The 15,782-nt window shown below is 37.0% G+C and overlaps 2 protein-coding genes across 3 annotated transcripts in view; one reads left to right on the plus strand and one right to left on the minus strand.

Annotated features, from left to right (window-relative positions):
• The window catches only part of LOC107004715 (GTPase Der), a 17,123-nt gene extending 4,956 nt beyond the window's left edge, over nucleotides 1-12,167 (plus strand). Inside the window, exons 2-12 of the mRNA XM_015203031.2 lie at nucleotides 2,391-2,461; nucleotides 3,413-3,496; nucleotides 3,638-3,931; nucleotides 4,718-4,857; nucleotides 5,815-5,902; nucleotides 7,130-7,309; nucleotides 7,949-8,110; nucleotides 9,196-9,389; nucleotides 10,126-10,276; nucleotides 10,608-10,773; nucleotides 11,613-12,167. Of these exons, the coding sequence (XP_015058517.1) occupies nucleotides 2,391-2,461; nucleotides 3,413-3,496; nucleotides 3,638-3,931; nucleotides 4,718-4,857; nucleotides 5,815-5,902; nucleotides 7,130-7,309; nucleotides 7,949-8,110; nucleotides 9,196-9,389; nucleotides 10,126-10,276; nucleotides 10,608-10,773; nucleotides 11,613-11,683 (1,601 nt within the window). The 3' untranslated portion in view covers nucleotides 11,684-12,167. The remainder of the gene's footprint in view (nucleotides 1-2,390; nucleotides 2,462-3,412; nucleotides 3,497-3,637; nucleotides 3,932-4,717; nucleotides 4,858-5,814; nucleotides 5,903-7,129; nucleotides 7,310-7,948; nucleotides 8,111-9,195; nucleotides 9,390-10,125; nucleotides 10,277-10,607; nucleotides 10,774-11,612) is intronic.
• A 595-nt stretch (nucleotides 12,168-12,762) lies between these two features.
• LOC107005053 (polyadenylate-binding protein RBP47B') overlaps nucleotides 12,763-15,782 on the minus strand; it is a 6,834-nt gene continuing 3,814 nt past the window's right edge. For both annotated transcript variants that reach the window (XM_015203536.2, XM_015203535.2), the window contains exons 5-8: nucleotides 15,461-15,557; nucleotides 14,544-14,699; nucleotides 13,373-13,473; nucleotides 12,763-13,218 (exon numbers count right to left, since the gene is read on the minus strand). In XM_015203536.2, coding sequence (XP_015059022.1) covers nucleotides 13,131-13,218; nucleotides 13,373-13,473; nucleotides 14,544-14,699; nucleotides 15,461-15,557 — 442 coding nt within the window. In that variant the 3' untranslated portion in view covers nucleotides 12,763-13,130. The remainder of the gene's footprint in view (nucleotides 13,219-13,372; nucleotides 13,474-14,543; nucleotides 14,700-15,460; nucleotides 15,558-15,782) is intronic.

Consider the following 15,782-nt stretch of genomic DNA (forward strand, 5'->3'; position numbering starts at 1 on the left):
TATATATATATGATTGATAAAGTGTATGCATCGGGTGATTATGAACACTTCCGGGTCATGATAGGGTTGCACCAGGGATCAACCCTCAGCCAATTTATGTTTGCCCTAGAAATGAACAAATTGACGCGGCATATTCAAGGGAAGTGTCGTGGTGTATGTAATTCACAGACTACATAGTATTGATCGATGAGACACGTTGTGGAGTTAACAATAGGCTAGAAGTATGAAGACATACCTTAGAATCTAAAGGTTTCAGGTTAAGCATGACTTAAATAGAGTACCAAGAGTGCATGTTCAGTTATGATATGCATGAGGCAAAGGTGGTAGTGAAAATCCATAAACAAGTCATTCCCATGAGAGGATGCTAATGTATCTTTGGTCTATAATCCAAAAAACGAGGAGATGTGATGGCATTGCACATCGTAATGGAGCGGGTGGTTGAAATGGAGTGCTCGTGTTGGAGTGTTTGGAGTACTTTGTGATAAGAATGTGTCACGAAGGCTTAAAGAGGTAAGTTCTAGAGAGTGGTGGTTCGACCTACTTTATTACATGGGGCACTGCATGGGTCAGAGTGCTGACCAGTCAAGAAGACACACCTTCAGAAAATGAAGGTGACATAGATGAAAATGCTCTGATGGGTGTGTGGACATGTTAGGAGGGATAAGATTAGGAATAAAGTTATACATGACAAGGTGGGAGTGGCCTCCTTGGCAGACATGTGGGAAGCAAACCTGAGATTGTTTGGGCATATACAGAGAGGTGTGCTAATGTACCAATGAGGAAGTGTGAGAGGTTCGCTATAGCAAGTTCAAGGAGAGGTATAGGTAGGTTATACAAAGTTGAGGGAGGTGATTTGATCGGATATGATCCATTTTCAGCTTATTTAGGACATACCCTTGATAGAAAGGTGTGGAGGTCGAGGATTAGGTTGTGCCTTTAGATTAAATTAGATAAGACTGAGGGCATGGAATATTGTTCCATTAGCTACTATGTTGGTTCTAGAGAAAGAAAGGAACATGAGGCATTTGAAGGGGTTGAGAATGTTGTTTTAAAACTACACAATAGTCACTTGTCTCTTGTTTCTTTTTGGTGTTTCCATGAAGTTCCTATTTGAATAAATTATTGGGTTTCTTATTTGTAGAGAACTATATTGCGATGTAGATTCTCTACTTCTTTGGTCTTATATATGGGGTTCCCCCATCATTAATAAAAACATTTACTTTATCAAAAAAATCACATTTTTAATTTTACTGTCTTGGCCTTCATATAGAAAATTAGCCAAATGTAGTCATGGGTCGCCCTTTGAGCTTCAAAACTAGATCACACTTTCTATATCAAAGGAAATCTAAATTGAAGTTTACACTGTTCTGGGTAAAAGATTTATTTTTTCCATTGATGACTGAAGTTTTAACCTTTTTAAACAGGGAATTGCAAAAAGACTATCTTCCTTTTTCCTCTATCTGCACAATATAGGCCCTTTCCCTTTCTCAGTTCCCATCCTGCAAATATTAATTCAGCTGAAGGTTTTCCTCAAAAATACGAGGCTACCAGCATATTTTTTGATGACCTGGCTACCAGCCAACACGTACACAGAGGTTCACTGATTCTGCAACGGATGTAGTCTGTAGATAATCTTGTAACAGGGTAAGTTGCCTGGACTCTTCATTTTTGCTGCCGCACTTGTGTCGACACGAGACGGGGTGCAGGATACGTGTGGGCATTTGGTCAACCCACATTGGGAACTTTGACCAAGGTCCATGGAAAAATTTGGGGAAAATTGAGATTTTGATAGAAGATCAAAATAGATTTAAGGCATGAGAAATGGCATACCTTAAGTATTATAGTCCCTTTTTCTCTTTTCTTTAGCTTTTCCTCTAGTCAATATTTGTTGCTTCATGTTTCAAGACAAACAGATATAAATTAAGAATTCAAGCGGTTGTGTTCTGGTATGGAAGACCTTGAATGACTTTCTTTTTTGAGGGGAAGAACCAGAGAGATTGAAAGAAGTTGTCGGGATCTTGGGAAACATGACCCAGAAGATCTTTATAGTTCTATTTTATAATTTTGGATTTTTAGCCGAATCCTGGCATCCGTATACATACCTGGATCTGTACCGCCAAATCTTAAAATTTAGATTTTGCCGTATCTGACGTGGATGCAATCCGGCCCTTGGATTTGCATCCATGTCGGGTACCTGCACGTGAGTCCGAGAAACTTAGGTAACAAGTGTTTTACTGCTTAAGTTTTGGAAATCGATTAGGCTGTTAATCATTGTATTGCAGGGTACATGAGACCAAAATGCAAAATACTGCTAAACTGTTCCACTTATTGCATCTTATATCTTTTCTAGCCCTTTGACGCTCGAGATGTTCTTTCTTTGTTGATTACAGAAGAAGAGAGATCTAGTCCAAAAGAAGCACAAGTAAAGGAGAAGAGACGTAAAAATACTACCACAAAAAATGTTAGTATCTCATCTGCTACTCTGTTGGAACTTCTACGCCCAACTAGTATCTGGGAATCATTAGTGGCTACATGTTCTGAATTGTATTTTTCTCTTTCATTATACAAAATCAGTTGCATATAGTGAACTGCATGCCGATTTGTCCACAATCACTTGTACTATAAATTTCTTCCCTCTCCTTGCTTCATCATACGGGTGATGTAATTGCTTATCAATTCATGTTATGGACTCATGACATGAAAGTTGAATAGCTCTGAAGTTAAAATGCTGAATTAGTCATCACCCACATGCTAATTCAATATTATTCACATCTCTGAAGTAATCTTGACAAAGAGAATAACGGTAACGTGTTCTAAAGGGATCAGTGTCATTGCGAATTATATAATAGAAATTTCAGTTTTAGCCTATTTTCTGTGGAACTTCATCTAGGAGTATGTGATTTTCTTAATCATGAAAGATTTCTCTTTCGTCCAATGAGAAGTCTTGATTTTAAGAAGAGAGCTTCATAACTTTGCAAGGAAGTTTCTGAGTTTCACCTTTCTGCTGACAAACTGGCTGTAAGTGCCCTAAAATATTGATATATGTTCTCACATTTAGGGGGGATGTTGTAGTCTTCAACTTTATGTGTGGATGTGATTAATTACTCGACGCACTACCTAGTAGTCATCTACTTGAAGCTTCATAAGATGATCAGAGTAACCAAAGTGAACTATGTCCACAATTTTTCTGTTGCTCCTTGAGATTCACGTGGAAGGAATATGGAAGTTGGAACAGTTCTCCACATTTTATTTTTGGTTTTACTAATTTTACTGGGTGATATGGGAAGATCTACACTTTATTCTTATCCATTTTCTTGTGATTTGGTTCTTCTAATATTTTGAGATCTATATGAAGATCTAGGTTTTTAGTTTTTTTTAATGGTGGACTTGACCAGTAGAAATTTACTTGCAGATCCCTGATCACCTTCTTCCTAAGGTGGCAATTGTTGGAAGACCGAACGTTGGTAAATCAGCACTATTTAATCGTCTTGTTGGGGTATTTTCTCTAAACTTGACTTGGTTTTTGATTACCAAGAAACAAAACCTTGACAATCTTTATTAATTGGTCCAGTCCCGTTATATGAGATTTTATCTTGCTCTGAATTTCTCTTCATGAAGCTTGGTTTATCTTCAACAGGGGAAGAAGGCCATTGTGGTAGATGAACCTGGGGTAACAAGGGATCGCTTATATGGTAGATCATATTGGGGAAACTATGAATTTATGGTGGTCGATACAGGAGGTGTGCTTACTATTTCGAAATCACAGACTGATCTAGTGGAAGAATTAGCTGTCTCAACAACAATTGGAATGGAGGGCATTCCACTTGCTACCAGGGAGGCTGCTGTTGCTAAAATGCCTACTATGATTGAGAAACAAGCTACTGTGGCTGTTGAAGAGTCATCAGTCATTATATTCCTCGTCGATGGCCAGGTATATCCTTTAGTAGATTTACTTGGATGCTTTTTCCTGAAAAATTAATTAGCAAAATAAATTGTGTGTTTGGTAACAAAGGAAAACATCTGCAGAAATTGTTTTTTCCTATTTTTCTTTGGATAGTTGCACTAAATACTTGACAAAATATCATTCTAAGGAAAATGTTACCCTGAAACTGAGGAAAAATGATTTTCCTAAGGCCCAAAGGAAAAACATTTTCATTGATCCATAATTAAGAGTTTTGGTGGTGCCAGCATGCCCTTAATTGCTGAAGAATACAATTTACCATTTAAAAAAAAAGAGTTTTGTCCCCCCTTTTTTTTCAACTCACCCTCTACCCTCCCTCACTCTCTCTACCTCTTCTCCCACACCTACTGTCTACCCCATACCCTATTAAACCTCTCTATCAGAAGAGCTCATAACAATCAAGAAAATTTGAAAAATCAAATTTCTCTATTTGCTCTGGGTCACTTGATACAGCAGTTCGTTCATGAGAAGTTTTGAGGGAAGGAAAACTTGTCTGGAAAAAAACCCAAAGAATTTGCTGGAAGAATACTACTGATTCCATTATGCATCTTTTTATTCCTTGATTTGTGAACTCGATGTAATTGGAAAGTCATATTATTGACAGTTGTCAAAAGTTCTCAGAAAAATTTCTAGGTCTGGAGCATCTCATTGTATCTATATTTGTTGTCATATTCTGATCATGAGACATTCCCTTATCCTTGTTTGTGGTGAAAGTGTAGCTTAATATGGTCAGAAAGAGTAACAAATTTTAAACAGGCAGGTCTAAATGCTGCTGATGTGGAGATAGCAGATTGGCTACGCAAGCACTACTCAGACAAATGCATTATTCTTGCTGTAAACAAGTGTGAATCTCCGCGCAAAGGAATCACACAAGCATCAGAGTTTTGGTCTTTGGGGTGAGCTGATTATTCTGACTGTACTTCATTATTTTCGTACCACAAGTTCAGATTAAATGCATAGATTGATATAACAGAAGTGTTGTGGTTAGAAAATTTATCATGGTTGCAGTTCTGTTTTTCTTTCTTGTCTTTTTGAGTCGTTTTTTAGTATATGGGGGATTTATTAAGAGAAAATGTAACTGGTCAAACAGTGAAAAGAATCCTCATAAAAGCAAATATAAATCCTACTCAAAAGAGATTCAGAGATCTGTCGTTATACTCCAAGAGTAGTGGTCTAGTCTTTAGATCCCTTCTTTGGATCAGAGTGACTGGAGAATTTTCAGAGGCTATGTATATATTTAAAGAGAGAACAGTATAAATCTACTACATGTGCGAAGTGTGACAACCAACTTAGTGTCCAATGTACTCCTATTAGATTAGGAATTTAGTTGTGGTTTATGGCATCAATATCACTTAATATAGGTAAGAGAATTTGTATCTTGTGGACGTTTTCTATTTCCAATGAAATGAATATACAAGCTCCATAGTTATTGGTGATATTTATACCGGCTTCCTGTGGTTGAGGTAGGTCAATGCAAATGGAAAAAGTTTGTGCTCCTTTATCATGTGGTAATGAATTTTCTCTTTTATCTGTTTCTGTGCTTTTCTTAATTGGAAAGTCTGTTGCATTCTTTCTTTTGAGCTTTTCAAAAACTAGTTTTTCTTTTCGCTGTTCTTTTTTAAACTATGTTCAAATCCTCCAATGTGCTGTAGCACCTGTGTTGAATCCTAAATAGTTTTCGGAGGACCCGACAGGACAACACACATCTGGTGGCACTTTTAGAGGATCCAAGCCACATAGTTCTTAGATCCAGGGACTTCGAGTCGTTCTGTATAAATAAATGTGGTGACTTCACGACTGCTGTTTAAAATGTTCCTTTTGTTTAATCTTACTTCCTTTGTTTCATTTATCAGGTTTGACCCCTTTCCGATATCTGCTTTATCTGGAACTGGAACTGGAGAGCTTCTAGATCTTGTTTGTGCAGGGATAGAGAAAGTTGAGGTACTTTCATCTTCGTGGAGATTAGGTTTCCTTTTGCTTAAGATCAGTATACTCTCTCAGTGATTACGCCTTTATGCTTTATTTCCAGAATGTATACACAGGAGTAGGTTAAGTTTATTCCAGTTATGATTAAACCATAAAAGTAACAAAACAAAGTTGGCTCCTGTTGAAGTTTTATGTAAAGAATCTGAAAACATTATGCATAGTATAAATCGGTATAGCTATTGGAGGTATGAAATAGATTAGAGTTCTTCAGTTGTATATCAAATTTCTAAAATGATTAAGAAAAGAAATGTCAAGTTTATGGGGTCGATAGACAAAAAAGTAATTGCTTAAAGGGGGCATGAGTTACTGCTATAGAAGATGGGAGCCTCATGACAGCCAAAAATATCTTCTTCTCTTCAGCTCCTCCAAGTCAAGGCTTCAGCAGAGGTGTTTTTTAGCGATAAAATGCAATATCCAAGGAAAGAACTGGGGAGTACATGTCCTGGACGTCCTCTTAGTAACTTAATGCATAGGGTATTTATATTAGGTGTTAGGGGCATTTAAGGACAGTAAAATGGGTTCAAAGCTTACCAGATTGTAGTAGGATTTACGTGCTTAGGTATATATATTCTACGGTGGTCAAAACTTTACCTGAACTAGGCCAAACCAGCCCAATGACAGGTCCAGCCCGAAGCAGCCATGTCCTGCATGGAGCCCAATCGAAGGACCAGCATGCTAGCCTCATCACCTAGTCAATCCATAATGTCCCCAACCGTCTCCGAGAAACGAGGGCCCCAGCTTCCTAAGACTGACCTAGGAGAACTGTTGAAACAATCTCTTTACTATATGTGGACTATAGTGCACTTTTAAGGCAATATTTAAACCCAATTCAGCCTCTACTTACCTGAGTCCCACTAAGATTACTTTCTTTTTTCTGTTCTTACTCTATATTTCTGTCTAGTATTGACTAAACTCTATATATATGTCTCTCTCTCTCAAAAATGTTCACATGCTTTTATATACCATCATATTTAAGTGTGAAGCAGAGGGAAACTAGCTTTAGTAGTTTCCTACTGCTTTCATGATGACATTTTATAATCTGCAATACAAAATGCATGCACATCTGTTGACTGTGAACTTCGTGGTAATTGATTCTGAACATCATGCATATTTTTCTTTGGTATAGCGATTCTCGAATATTAAACAAACATTTTTAGTATTCACCTTTAAAATACTTTGTAGGGGACAGAATATCTTGAAGAAGAAAACTATATTCCTGCAATCGCAATTGTTGGCCGTCCAAATGTTGGAAAAAGTAGTATTTTGAATGCTTTAGTCGGAGAGGACAGAACAATTGTTAGTCCCGTTAGTGGAACTACTCGTGATGCTATTGATACAGAATTTACTGGACCTGATGGGCAGGTGAGTCTCTGTTCAGCAATCTCAACTTTTGCACATAGAGTTGCACTACAATCTGTGAGGATAAATGCACCCTACTTCTCAGATGGTAAATTAATGAAGAAATTACTAAGTAAGAATCATTACAAGGGAAGAAAAAAAGGATATTGAGACTAGGTTGACTACCAGTCAAGGCAGTTCCTACCTGATCACATTCTTATATGCTGACCTGCGTATTTTTGTTTGTGAGAGGATTAATTGCAAGTATATACAACAACTGTTGCTCGTCCATGTTTCTCATTCTGCAGTGTTGATTTGTGGTTCGACGACTGTTCTGCACTTAAACCTCTACCCATTCTATTTGAACGGTTGATAACAAATATTTTTTTGATACCACACAATTAGTGGGTCAACTTTACCAAAGTGCATAATGTGGCAAGCAATTGTTATGCCACCTGTAAATCTCATTAAATAATATGCTACATTCATTTTACACTAGAAATACAAATGAAATAAAAGAGAGGATTGTTTATAAAAGCAATTGGGATATGGAACAGAGTTAACATTCTTTCCCTTCCTTGATGCATAAGTTCTATAAAAATGGCTAGGGATAAGATCGGAGTTTCCTGGTTTATCACCTGAAGTTATGATCCTTTTCTGCAGAAGTTTCGGCTTATAGATACTGCTGGAATAAGAAAAAAGACTGCAGTGGCTTCATCGGGTAGCATACCAGAGGCTTTATCAGTAAATCAAGCATTCCGTGCGATTCGGCGGTCAGATGTTGTGGCTCTTGTTATCGAGGCTATGGCTTGCATCACTGAACAGGTACATTTGAGTTTCAGGAAGGAGTTCATAAGTAAAATTTAAGCTTAACGGGAGGAACTGTTGTGAGATATTCAAGGACTGTGAAACATAACATTTAGTTTTAGTTTCACTTGTGCCTTTAACATTACTATTTGTACCTGAAGTTTGAACTTTGTCCTATTCTGTCACATGAGGCTTAGCATTTATTTATTCATGCTATGATCCTTTTTTTTTTTAAAAAAAAAGGTGATGTTGTATTCCTCAGAATTAAGGATATGCTGGAGACCTCCAAAAATTGGTTCCCAACAAGAGAAAAACAAAAAAGGCTAATAGATTACAAGAGAAAAACAAAAAAGGCTAATAGATTACAAAGTGCCAATAAAATCCCAAAAATTGTGCAGCTTCTTCTATCCCTTCCTCTTCACACCAAAAATAAGAAGTAGTCAAACAATTCCATTTGACTTTCTCTATTGAATTAGCCTTGTTTTCATAGCATCTGCTATTTCTTTCTTTCCAAATAGACCACCAAATGAATGATGGTATTATACTCCACCATTTTTTAGCTTTTCTCTCCCCTCTGCTGATCCAGCAGCTTAGTAGATCTGCTGTATTCTCTGGCATAATCCATTTAGTATGTGTTAGTCCCATAAGAGAAGAATATTTTGATTAAAGCTCATCTTTTAGTTTCAAGTGCAAAAAACTATTCAACATTTGATATGACCATCTGATCAAATCGCATGGACAAGTGGGTTGTGCTGGTTCTGGAGCTTATATCGCATTATCAAGGGGAAAGATCTCTAAAGAATAAAGATGCTTTCGAGATATCCACAGTATTATTGACTTTTACCCTATATTTTTGCTCTTCTTTTCTGGACCAATATGCATACTGAATAATTTAGATAAATCCAAATATTAGTAATATGTGGACTTCTTTTTTTCGTTTGGGGTTCTCATTTAAGAAACTCCTCCAAACCAATGCACATGCTACAGCAATGAGCATACGTCATTCTTTAGTAATAGGCAAAGAGTAGTTCCATCTGTGCTCTTAGTGTGGCTACATAAATATTGACATGTAAACTCATTTTTGTTTCCTTGCAATTTATTAGGATTGCAAAATTGCAGAAAGGATAGAGAGAGAAGGGAAGGGTTGCCTCATTGTTGTGAACAAGTGGGATACGATCCCAAACAAGAACCAAGAAACTACTATATTTTATGAGGAAGATGTTAGACGGAAGGTTCGTTCTCTGAGTTGGGCACCTATTGTGTATTCAACAGCTATAGCTGGGCACAGTGTTGAAAAGTATGTTCCTTATTCCATCCATTTCTTTGTTTATACTTGTTCATCTCTGCTTTACAAATTTATTGCCACATTTCAGACAAAAAACAGTTGCAATAGACTTTGGCATCTGTATTCAATAAAGAAGATCAGATGTGTTGTTTCATATTTTGACGAGAAGGAATAAAATACCGGCATATCATGTTATTGTTGTGGCTGTAATACAACTCAAACTATGTATTTCAGAGCTTAATGCGGCTGTAATACAACTCAAACTATGTATTTCAGAGCTTAAAGCTCAAACATTTAAGGGATAACTCGAGGAGTAGTAATAGAGGTACTAATGGTAGTTAAGTAATAAAAAGCTTAAGAAATAGGCCCTTTTTTGGGTAATCCCCTGTGACGTCATCATGCAATAGATTGATGTGATGTTTAGTGTAAATGGGATGCTAGATGGAATGCATTGAATGCTTGATGAGATGTGACTTGTATGCAAAATTAAGGTGGAGAGTTATAAGATGTTTGTTTCTGTTTCGATGGAGTAAGAAAAGTCAGAAACATATTAAGAGAACTGGTTAAAATGAAGCAACTGTTTCATAGGTACAAAAAACCAGCAAGGGATAGCTCAAGGGGAAGTAAAATGGAGAGCTCTTTTTTCACTGAAGCATTTGTTTGGTCTCACTAATGACCTTCCGTATAAGATTTATTCCTGTTTAAAATAATTTTTGTTATATATAGTTGTTCTGTTGTTATATTCTAGGATCATTGTCTCTGCTGCTGCGGTGGAAAAAGAGAGATCAAGAAGATTGACTACTGCGATATTGAATCAAGTTGTTCGAGAAGCTGTTGCTTTTAAAGCACCTCCTAGGACTAGAGGTGGAAAAAGAGGGCGTGTTTATTATAGCACTCAGGTAAATTTCATTTGGGAAGATGCTTTACATTTACTATTTTCTACTCGAGCAAAAACTTGCACTCTGGATCTTGGAGGATGTATAATTGACAAACATGTAGTAGAATGGCTACCTGCTAGCACAAAAAAAATCCCTTTTATTGTTATTTAGGAAGTAGAAAAAACATATAACTACTGTAAGCGGTTTACTTCGAAGCTGGCTACCCCTTATTTTTGATACTCATTAAAATGGAAATAGATTTAACAGAAGTGACATTAACATACATGGCATGGGATGCAAGTGTGTTGTCCTTTAAAACATAATAAACTCACGTTCTGCTTTTATTTTACAGGCTGCTATTCGACCGCCTTCATTTGTCTTCTTTGTTAATGATGCAAAACTCTTTCCTGAGACATACCGTCGTTACATGGAAAAGCAACTGAGGACAAGTGCAGGGTTTGCAGGCACTCCAATTCGGCTTTTGTGGCGCAGCAGGAGAAAAATAGAAAAGAGTGCTGGTTCGTTTTTTCGTGAAATAATGATACCTTTTTGTCAACTTTTGTCACATACATGCATTTCTTTTCCCTTTTGTGTTCTAATGCAAATTATGACTGCAATTTACACTCACTTGAGATGTGCGTCAAATACCCATGCACTATTCCTGCAAAGCCGCCCCTATATCTAACCACCGCTCACCCCGATCACATATTGGCACGTTCAACCCGGGATTTCAGAGGCGAACGACGACATAAAGGTTCCCCAAGTCATCCATGGCGGCCGGGCAAGCTCTCCGTCGAGCTGTCGATTTCCCTCCTATCCTAATGACAAAACCGGATTCAGAGGTTGTTTCTCTTGTGAAAACAGTCATGTGTGAGAGATGTTTGAGCCGATGGATGTCTAGTTCAATGTCCTCAATCTTATCCTCTGCTAGATCTTATTGTTTGAGGCACTTCTATATACAAGTTAAAAATCTACCTTATTTAAATCTTATGATAATTTCTCTGCATCTTTTCATAAATAGAGAGAATATACTTCTCTAGGTAGCTCGTGTATCTCCAAATAAGTTTCTAGGAGTCACATGAATATTCTTTTGCAGATCACATAAATATCCACCAAGTACCGTGAAGTTTTCTGTAGTCATAAACATGGAGAAAATGTATTGCCATGTGTTATCCTATATGTTGATTAATTCCATTATAAGTCCTGGTTACACAACATATTCTGTTCCACATTATTTACCCAGTTTATAATACTACTCTTTATGAGGCTTGGACAAGTTCATCTGGCTATACTTTCCTGGTAATGTTTGATATTCTGTGTGTGACTTAGACAACTAATGCAATCTGTTGGACTTCAGGCAAGGGTCCCTCAACAACAATGCAAGACGACTTCACGGGCATAGAGAAAAGTTTGGCGGTTCCAGCATGATATCGTGGTACTATTGAGGAATGGAATTAACTTGGAGAATTAAGCATCTGTATGAAAAGATGATCAAGCTGTTACTTTCATTGCCCATTCTGGAAGAGCTGCCGAGTGTGTTTGATCAGTATAATCCACAGCTCAAGTCCTAATGAAAGGAAGTGGCACTCACTTTGAGTGGTCGCTCTATGATCATTCGTGATCAAATGTGCTAGAAGAAGTGAAATTCAAGCAGTGATTCTCCCAAACTTTTGTTTGTTTGTCAATTCATTACTTATAGGAAAAGATGACGATAACCATGTGGAAGTGTGTGGGAGTAGTTGGTCATGTTGTAGTACAGTAAGATCTCGTTATACTTTTAGATGTCAATTAACATTTATATGGTAATTGTTGTATGATGTTCCAGTCAACAGTATACAAGCTAAATCCATATGAACAGCATAACAATGCTCAGATTAGCATATATAGAGGATATGCAGAGATTCAACCAAAACAATATGATAAAATGCAAAGAACCAATATTAGATAGATGATATGCAGTGTAGTGTATGTAATGCTGACTCTTTATCACAATTATCTAGTAGACTTAGATCAATGACGATCATTACTTGGTGGACTTAGGGGTCGTTTGGCAGCCAGCAAAGAGGTCAGTTATCCATATCTACATCAGGTAGCTAGTAATAAAGTAAGTTACTCATATATAATATTAATGCAACGTTTGGTTTGCAATCTAGAATTCTGAATAACTAACATATGTACAAGTTATGAGTAGAATACCTGCATTAGCTCCATAACGTGTATACTTTTGGAATAGTTTAGACAGACTTATATTTTACATGAACTTTCACACTTTTATCTACGTAGAGCTAGGGACAATATCCTCCTGCAATTCGTAATTGTTGCACATCTTAACTTAAGAGAGTTCACCTTATGAGTAATAGGTTGTCAGGTGTCCTATCGCAGCCTAGGTACCAAATTTGGGTCCTGACAGTTAAGTACTAATAATATTCAGAATCAAACTGAGGAAGAAATTTTTCTATGTATAATGTTTTTGCCATATGGTACTTGTTATCTATAGTAAATGATGATAGGACAAAACGATTGTACATTTGTATGCATCTCATTTTGCATAAAATACACTCTTCCACCACATCTCCTCCATGTTAATTGGTCATCCACAGGCATACAAATATAGATATCTCTTGGCTGTTGAGAAAAGTAGAGTGCTGAAGGCAAGATAGCCTATGGCTAGTGATAACTGAAAGACACCCAACTCCCTAAGGTTATAATTACACTGGAAATAAGAAGAAATAAAAAAGGGAAATTTTGAAGGAAGAATTCAGAAAGTAGCATAATGCAGCATGCATTTTGAAGGCTGGCCAAGTCTTTGTTTCCAACAAACATACACCACAAGAACTTAATTCAAACAGGTACAGTATCTCTGTAACGGTGAACTCTATACTTGCGAAAACGATGATGTCCTCTGCCACAATGGCCGGCCCAAGATTGTGCTTGCATGGACAGCAAGGTAAGCATTATTTAGCCTGTCGTAAGAAACAATTATCATTAGATTTGAAAACATTGAGCGTTAAAAGCAGGTGGGAGGACAGAGAAAAAGTTTTTCTTTTCATCCGCAAAGTCTAACCAAGAACCTAAAGAGATCAAAGTACAAAAAGAAGCTGCAAATGCAACGTTTACCGGTCAACGTCTGGCACAGCCAAAGGATCATGCTGCTCTTCTCTTTGTTCAATAACTGGAGGAGCACCAGTCATGGAAGCCAAATCCTGAGCACCTTCAGCCTACACCAGAACGATTGACTATGTATCGTCAGAAGATAAATACATACTACAAATATTTCATTCAAATATGACCCAGTTAAAAGAGATAATACAAATAATATTTCCAGAAACAGGTTATCAAGAAAGGACAAGAAAGTTGACAGTGTAATCATCACATGTACAGCCTGTGAACGCACCAATGAATTATCGTCAACTACTAACATAATGTTTGTTAATGAAAGAGACATCAAACTTCAGGGATGAGAATGTTCCTGAGGAGGAATACATGCAAGGCACTTTCCACCCCTTCTAAAAGATCAGTTTTGTTTGTGCATGCATGTGCCCTGGGGGATGCCAGAATGGGGATGCAATAGGCCCTGATCAGGCTCTTAGTTGTGTAACTAGTCTAAGATAGACCAGCCTTAACATTCGCAAGCAAAAAAAAAATTAAAAAGAAGTCAAAAGAGGGGGGAAAAAATCAAGAACCAGCCAGAGCAGAAGTTATGAAGATGATAAGAGATTCGAAGAAGTTGCAACTTCCCTAAATACTTCAGATAAAGCATATGAAGTAATTGCGCAAGACATGGATTCCTTAATAAAATCACATTATTCTAAGCAGATCCGTGAATATTTTAGACAAAAATCATTAAAAAGAACTGAAGAAAGACGTGGACTCAATAAAATCCCATTTTTCAGATTCTATGCTGAGAAGCCTTGAAATATTCGTCTATATATAACAAGGAGCTCTATTAACTGAGCTACCTTGCTTCCGGGTAATTGCTATCACTCTGTTCAGCAAAATGAGGAAACCTAGACCAAAGAGAAGCAATATCCTGGGACTGCCCGACACAGCTCTGAAGAGTGACAGACTATGAAATAAAGTATCTAATATGATGCCTCAAACTTAAAGTTCATGTCCAATATAGTTCCAACTATTTTATTGACTGCAATGATCTTATTAGCTATTCCAGAATGCCAACAAAGTTTGGCATATAAGCTCATGATGTAGCTTCATCATTTAGCTTCTCATCATAATCAATAATTGCACAGTAAGGAATTGGCCTGAATAAGAAAAATGAGCAAAAACTTGCCTGTTGAGGGTATTGCGTATAACCAGCATATGCACCATATGCATATAGTGAAGGATCCTGGGTGGCTCCATAAGCATAGGCATCATAACCTTGTCCATAGCCATAATAAGCATTCCATTGACTCGGATCAGCAGGCTGACCCCATAGACCAGCGTCCTACAAGACAGCACCATATTTTTCACATGTTAGACAATTAATAACTCATGGAATACAAGCAATTCAGATCTACAGTTTGCTTTTTGAATGTACACGCATAACACAAACATCTACGATGTATAGATCCATATATAGCACACAAGATTTTATTAATATTTGTGGTAATTATTGAACTTGTATCTTAAATGTACTGCTTTTTCAAAGCCTAACAACGAATTTGTTGCAATCACCACTTACCTTTAACTAGATGTTCATTGCCTGAAAGACTTCTCAATTTCATTTTAAATGGCTAGTGAATCAATATAGTTACTACCATTCAAACAATTTCATGACATAGATAACCTCTACTTTTTGATAAAGGTAACAATATTATGAATCTTCAACACAGGCTATGCTGGAAGCCATATTTACAAGTTCAAAACAAGCAAAAATATACATCCTTGTTCCTCTTATAGGGATCCAATGATGTCTAACAGGGAACTATATCTCGTACAAGTTCTTCTTTACACCAAAAATGAAAAGTACAAAAGCGAACTGTTGATTTTCTGGATAAAACTACTTCCTTAGAAACATCTTTGTGACATTCCTAAGACACCTTCCTAAGATCCTAAAGACAAATCTGTAGCTAACAATAAAAATATGCAGGATTATTTTCACCTTTTTATTGTCAGACTCATGCAACAACTCCATATCATGAATAAAATCTTCCTAAGATTCTAAAGAATAAAGCTAACAATGAAAATTTATAGGATTATTTTCACCTGCTTAGCTGTCGGACTCCTACCCCATGAAACACGAACAATTTGTTGACCAACCACAGCACCCTGCATTCTCTGGATTGCTTCTTCAGCAGATGGCCTGTATAATGAATACGAAAGGAAAAAACTTGAACACTCAGAAATAAAGAGCCAAAGAATCAATTATTCTACGCTTTTGTCATATTCAAGATCCCTCACATTTTCTCGTTGTTCTGTAACTCTTTTTAGTGACTGGAGAAGTTATTTTAAGGCAGACATACAATCAACTGTGATAGGCTACTATTACATCAACTTCCACAGGACCAATACACTAACCCCCCCCCCC

This window comes from Solanum pennellii, chromosome 11 (genome assembly GCF_001406875.1).
Source record: "Solanum pennellii chromosome 11, SPENNV200".
NCBI classification, from domain to species: Eukaryota; Viridiplantae; Streptophyta; class Magnoliopsida; order Solanales; family Solanaceae; genus Solanum; species Solanum pennellii.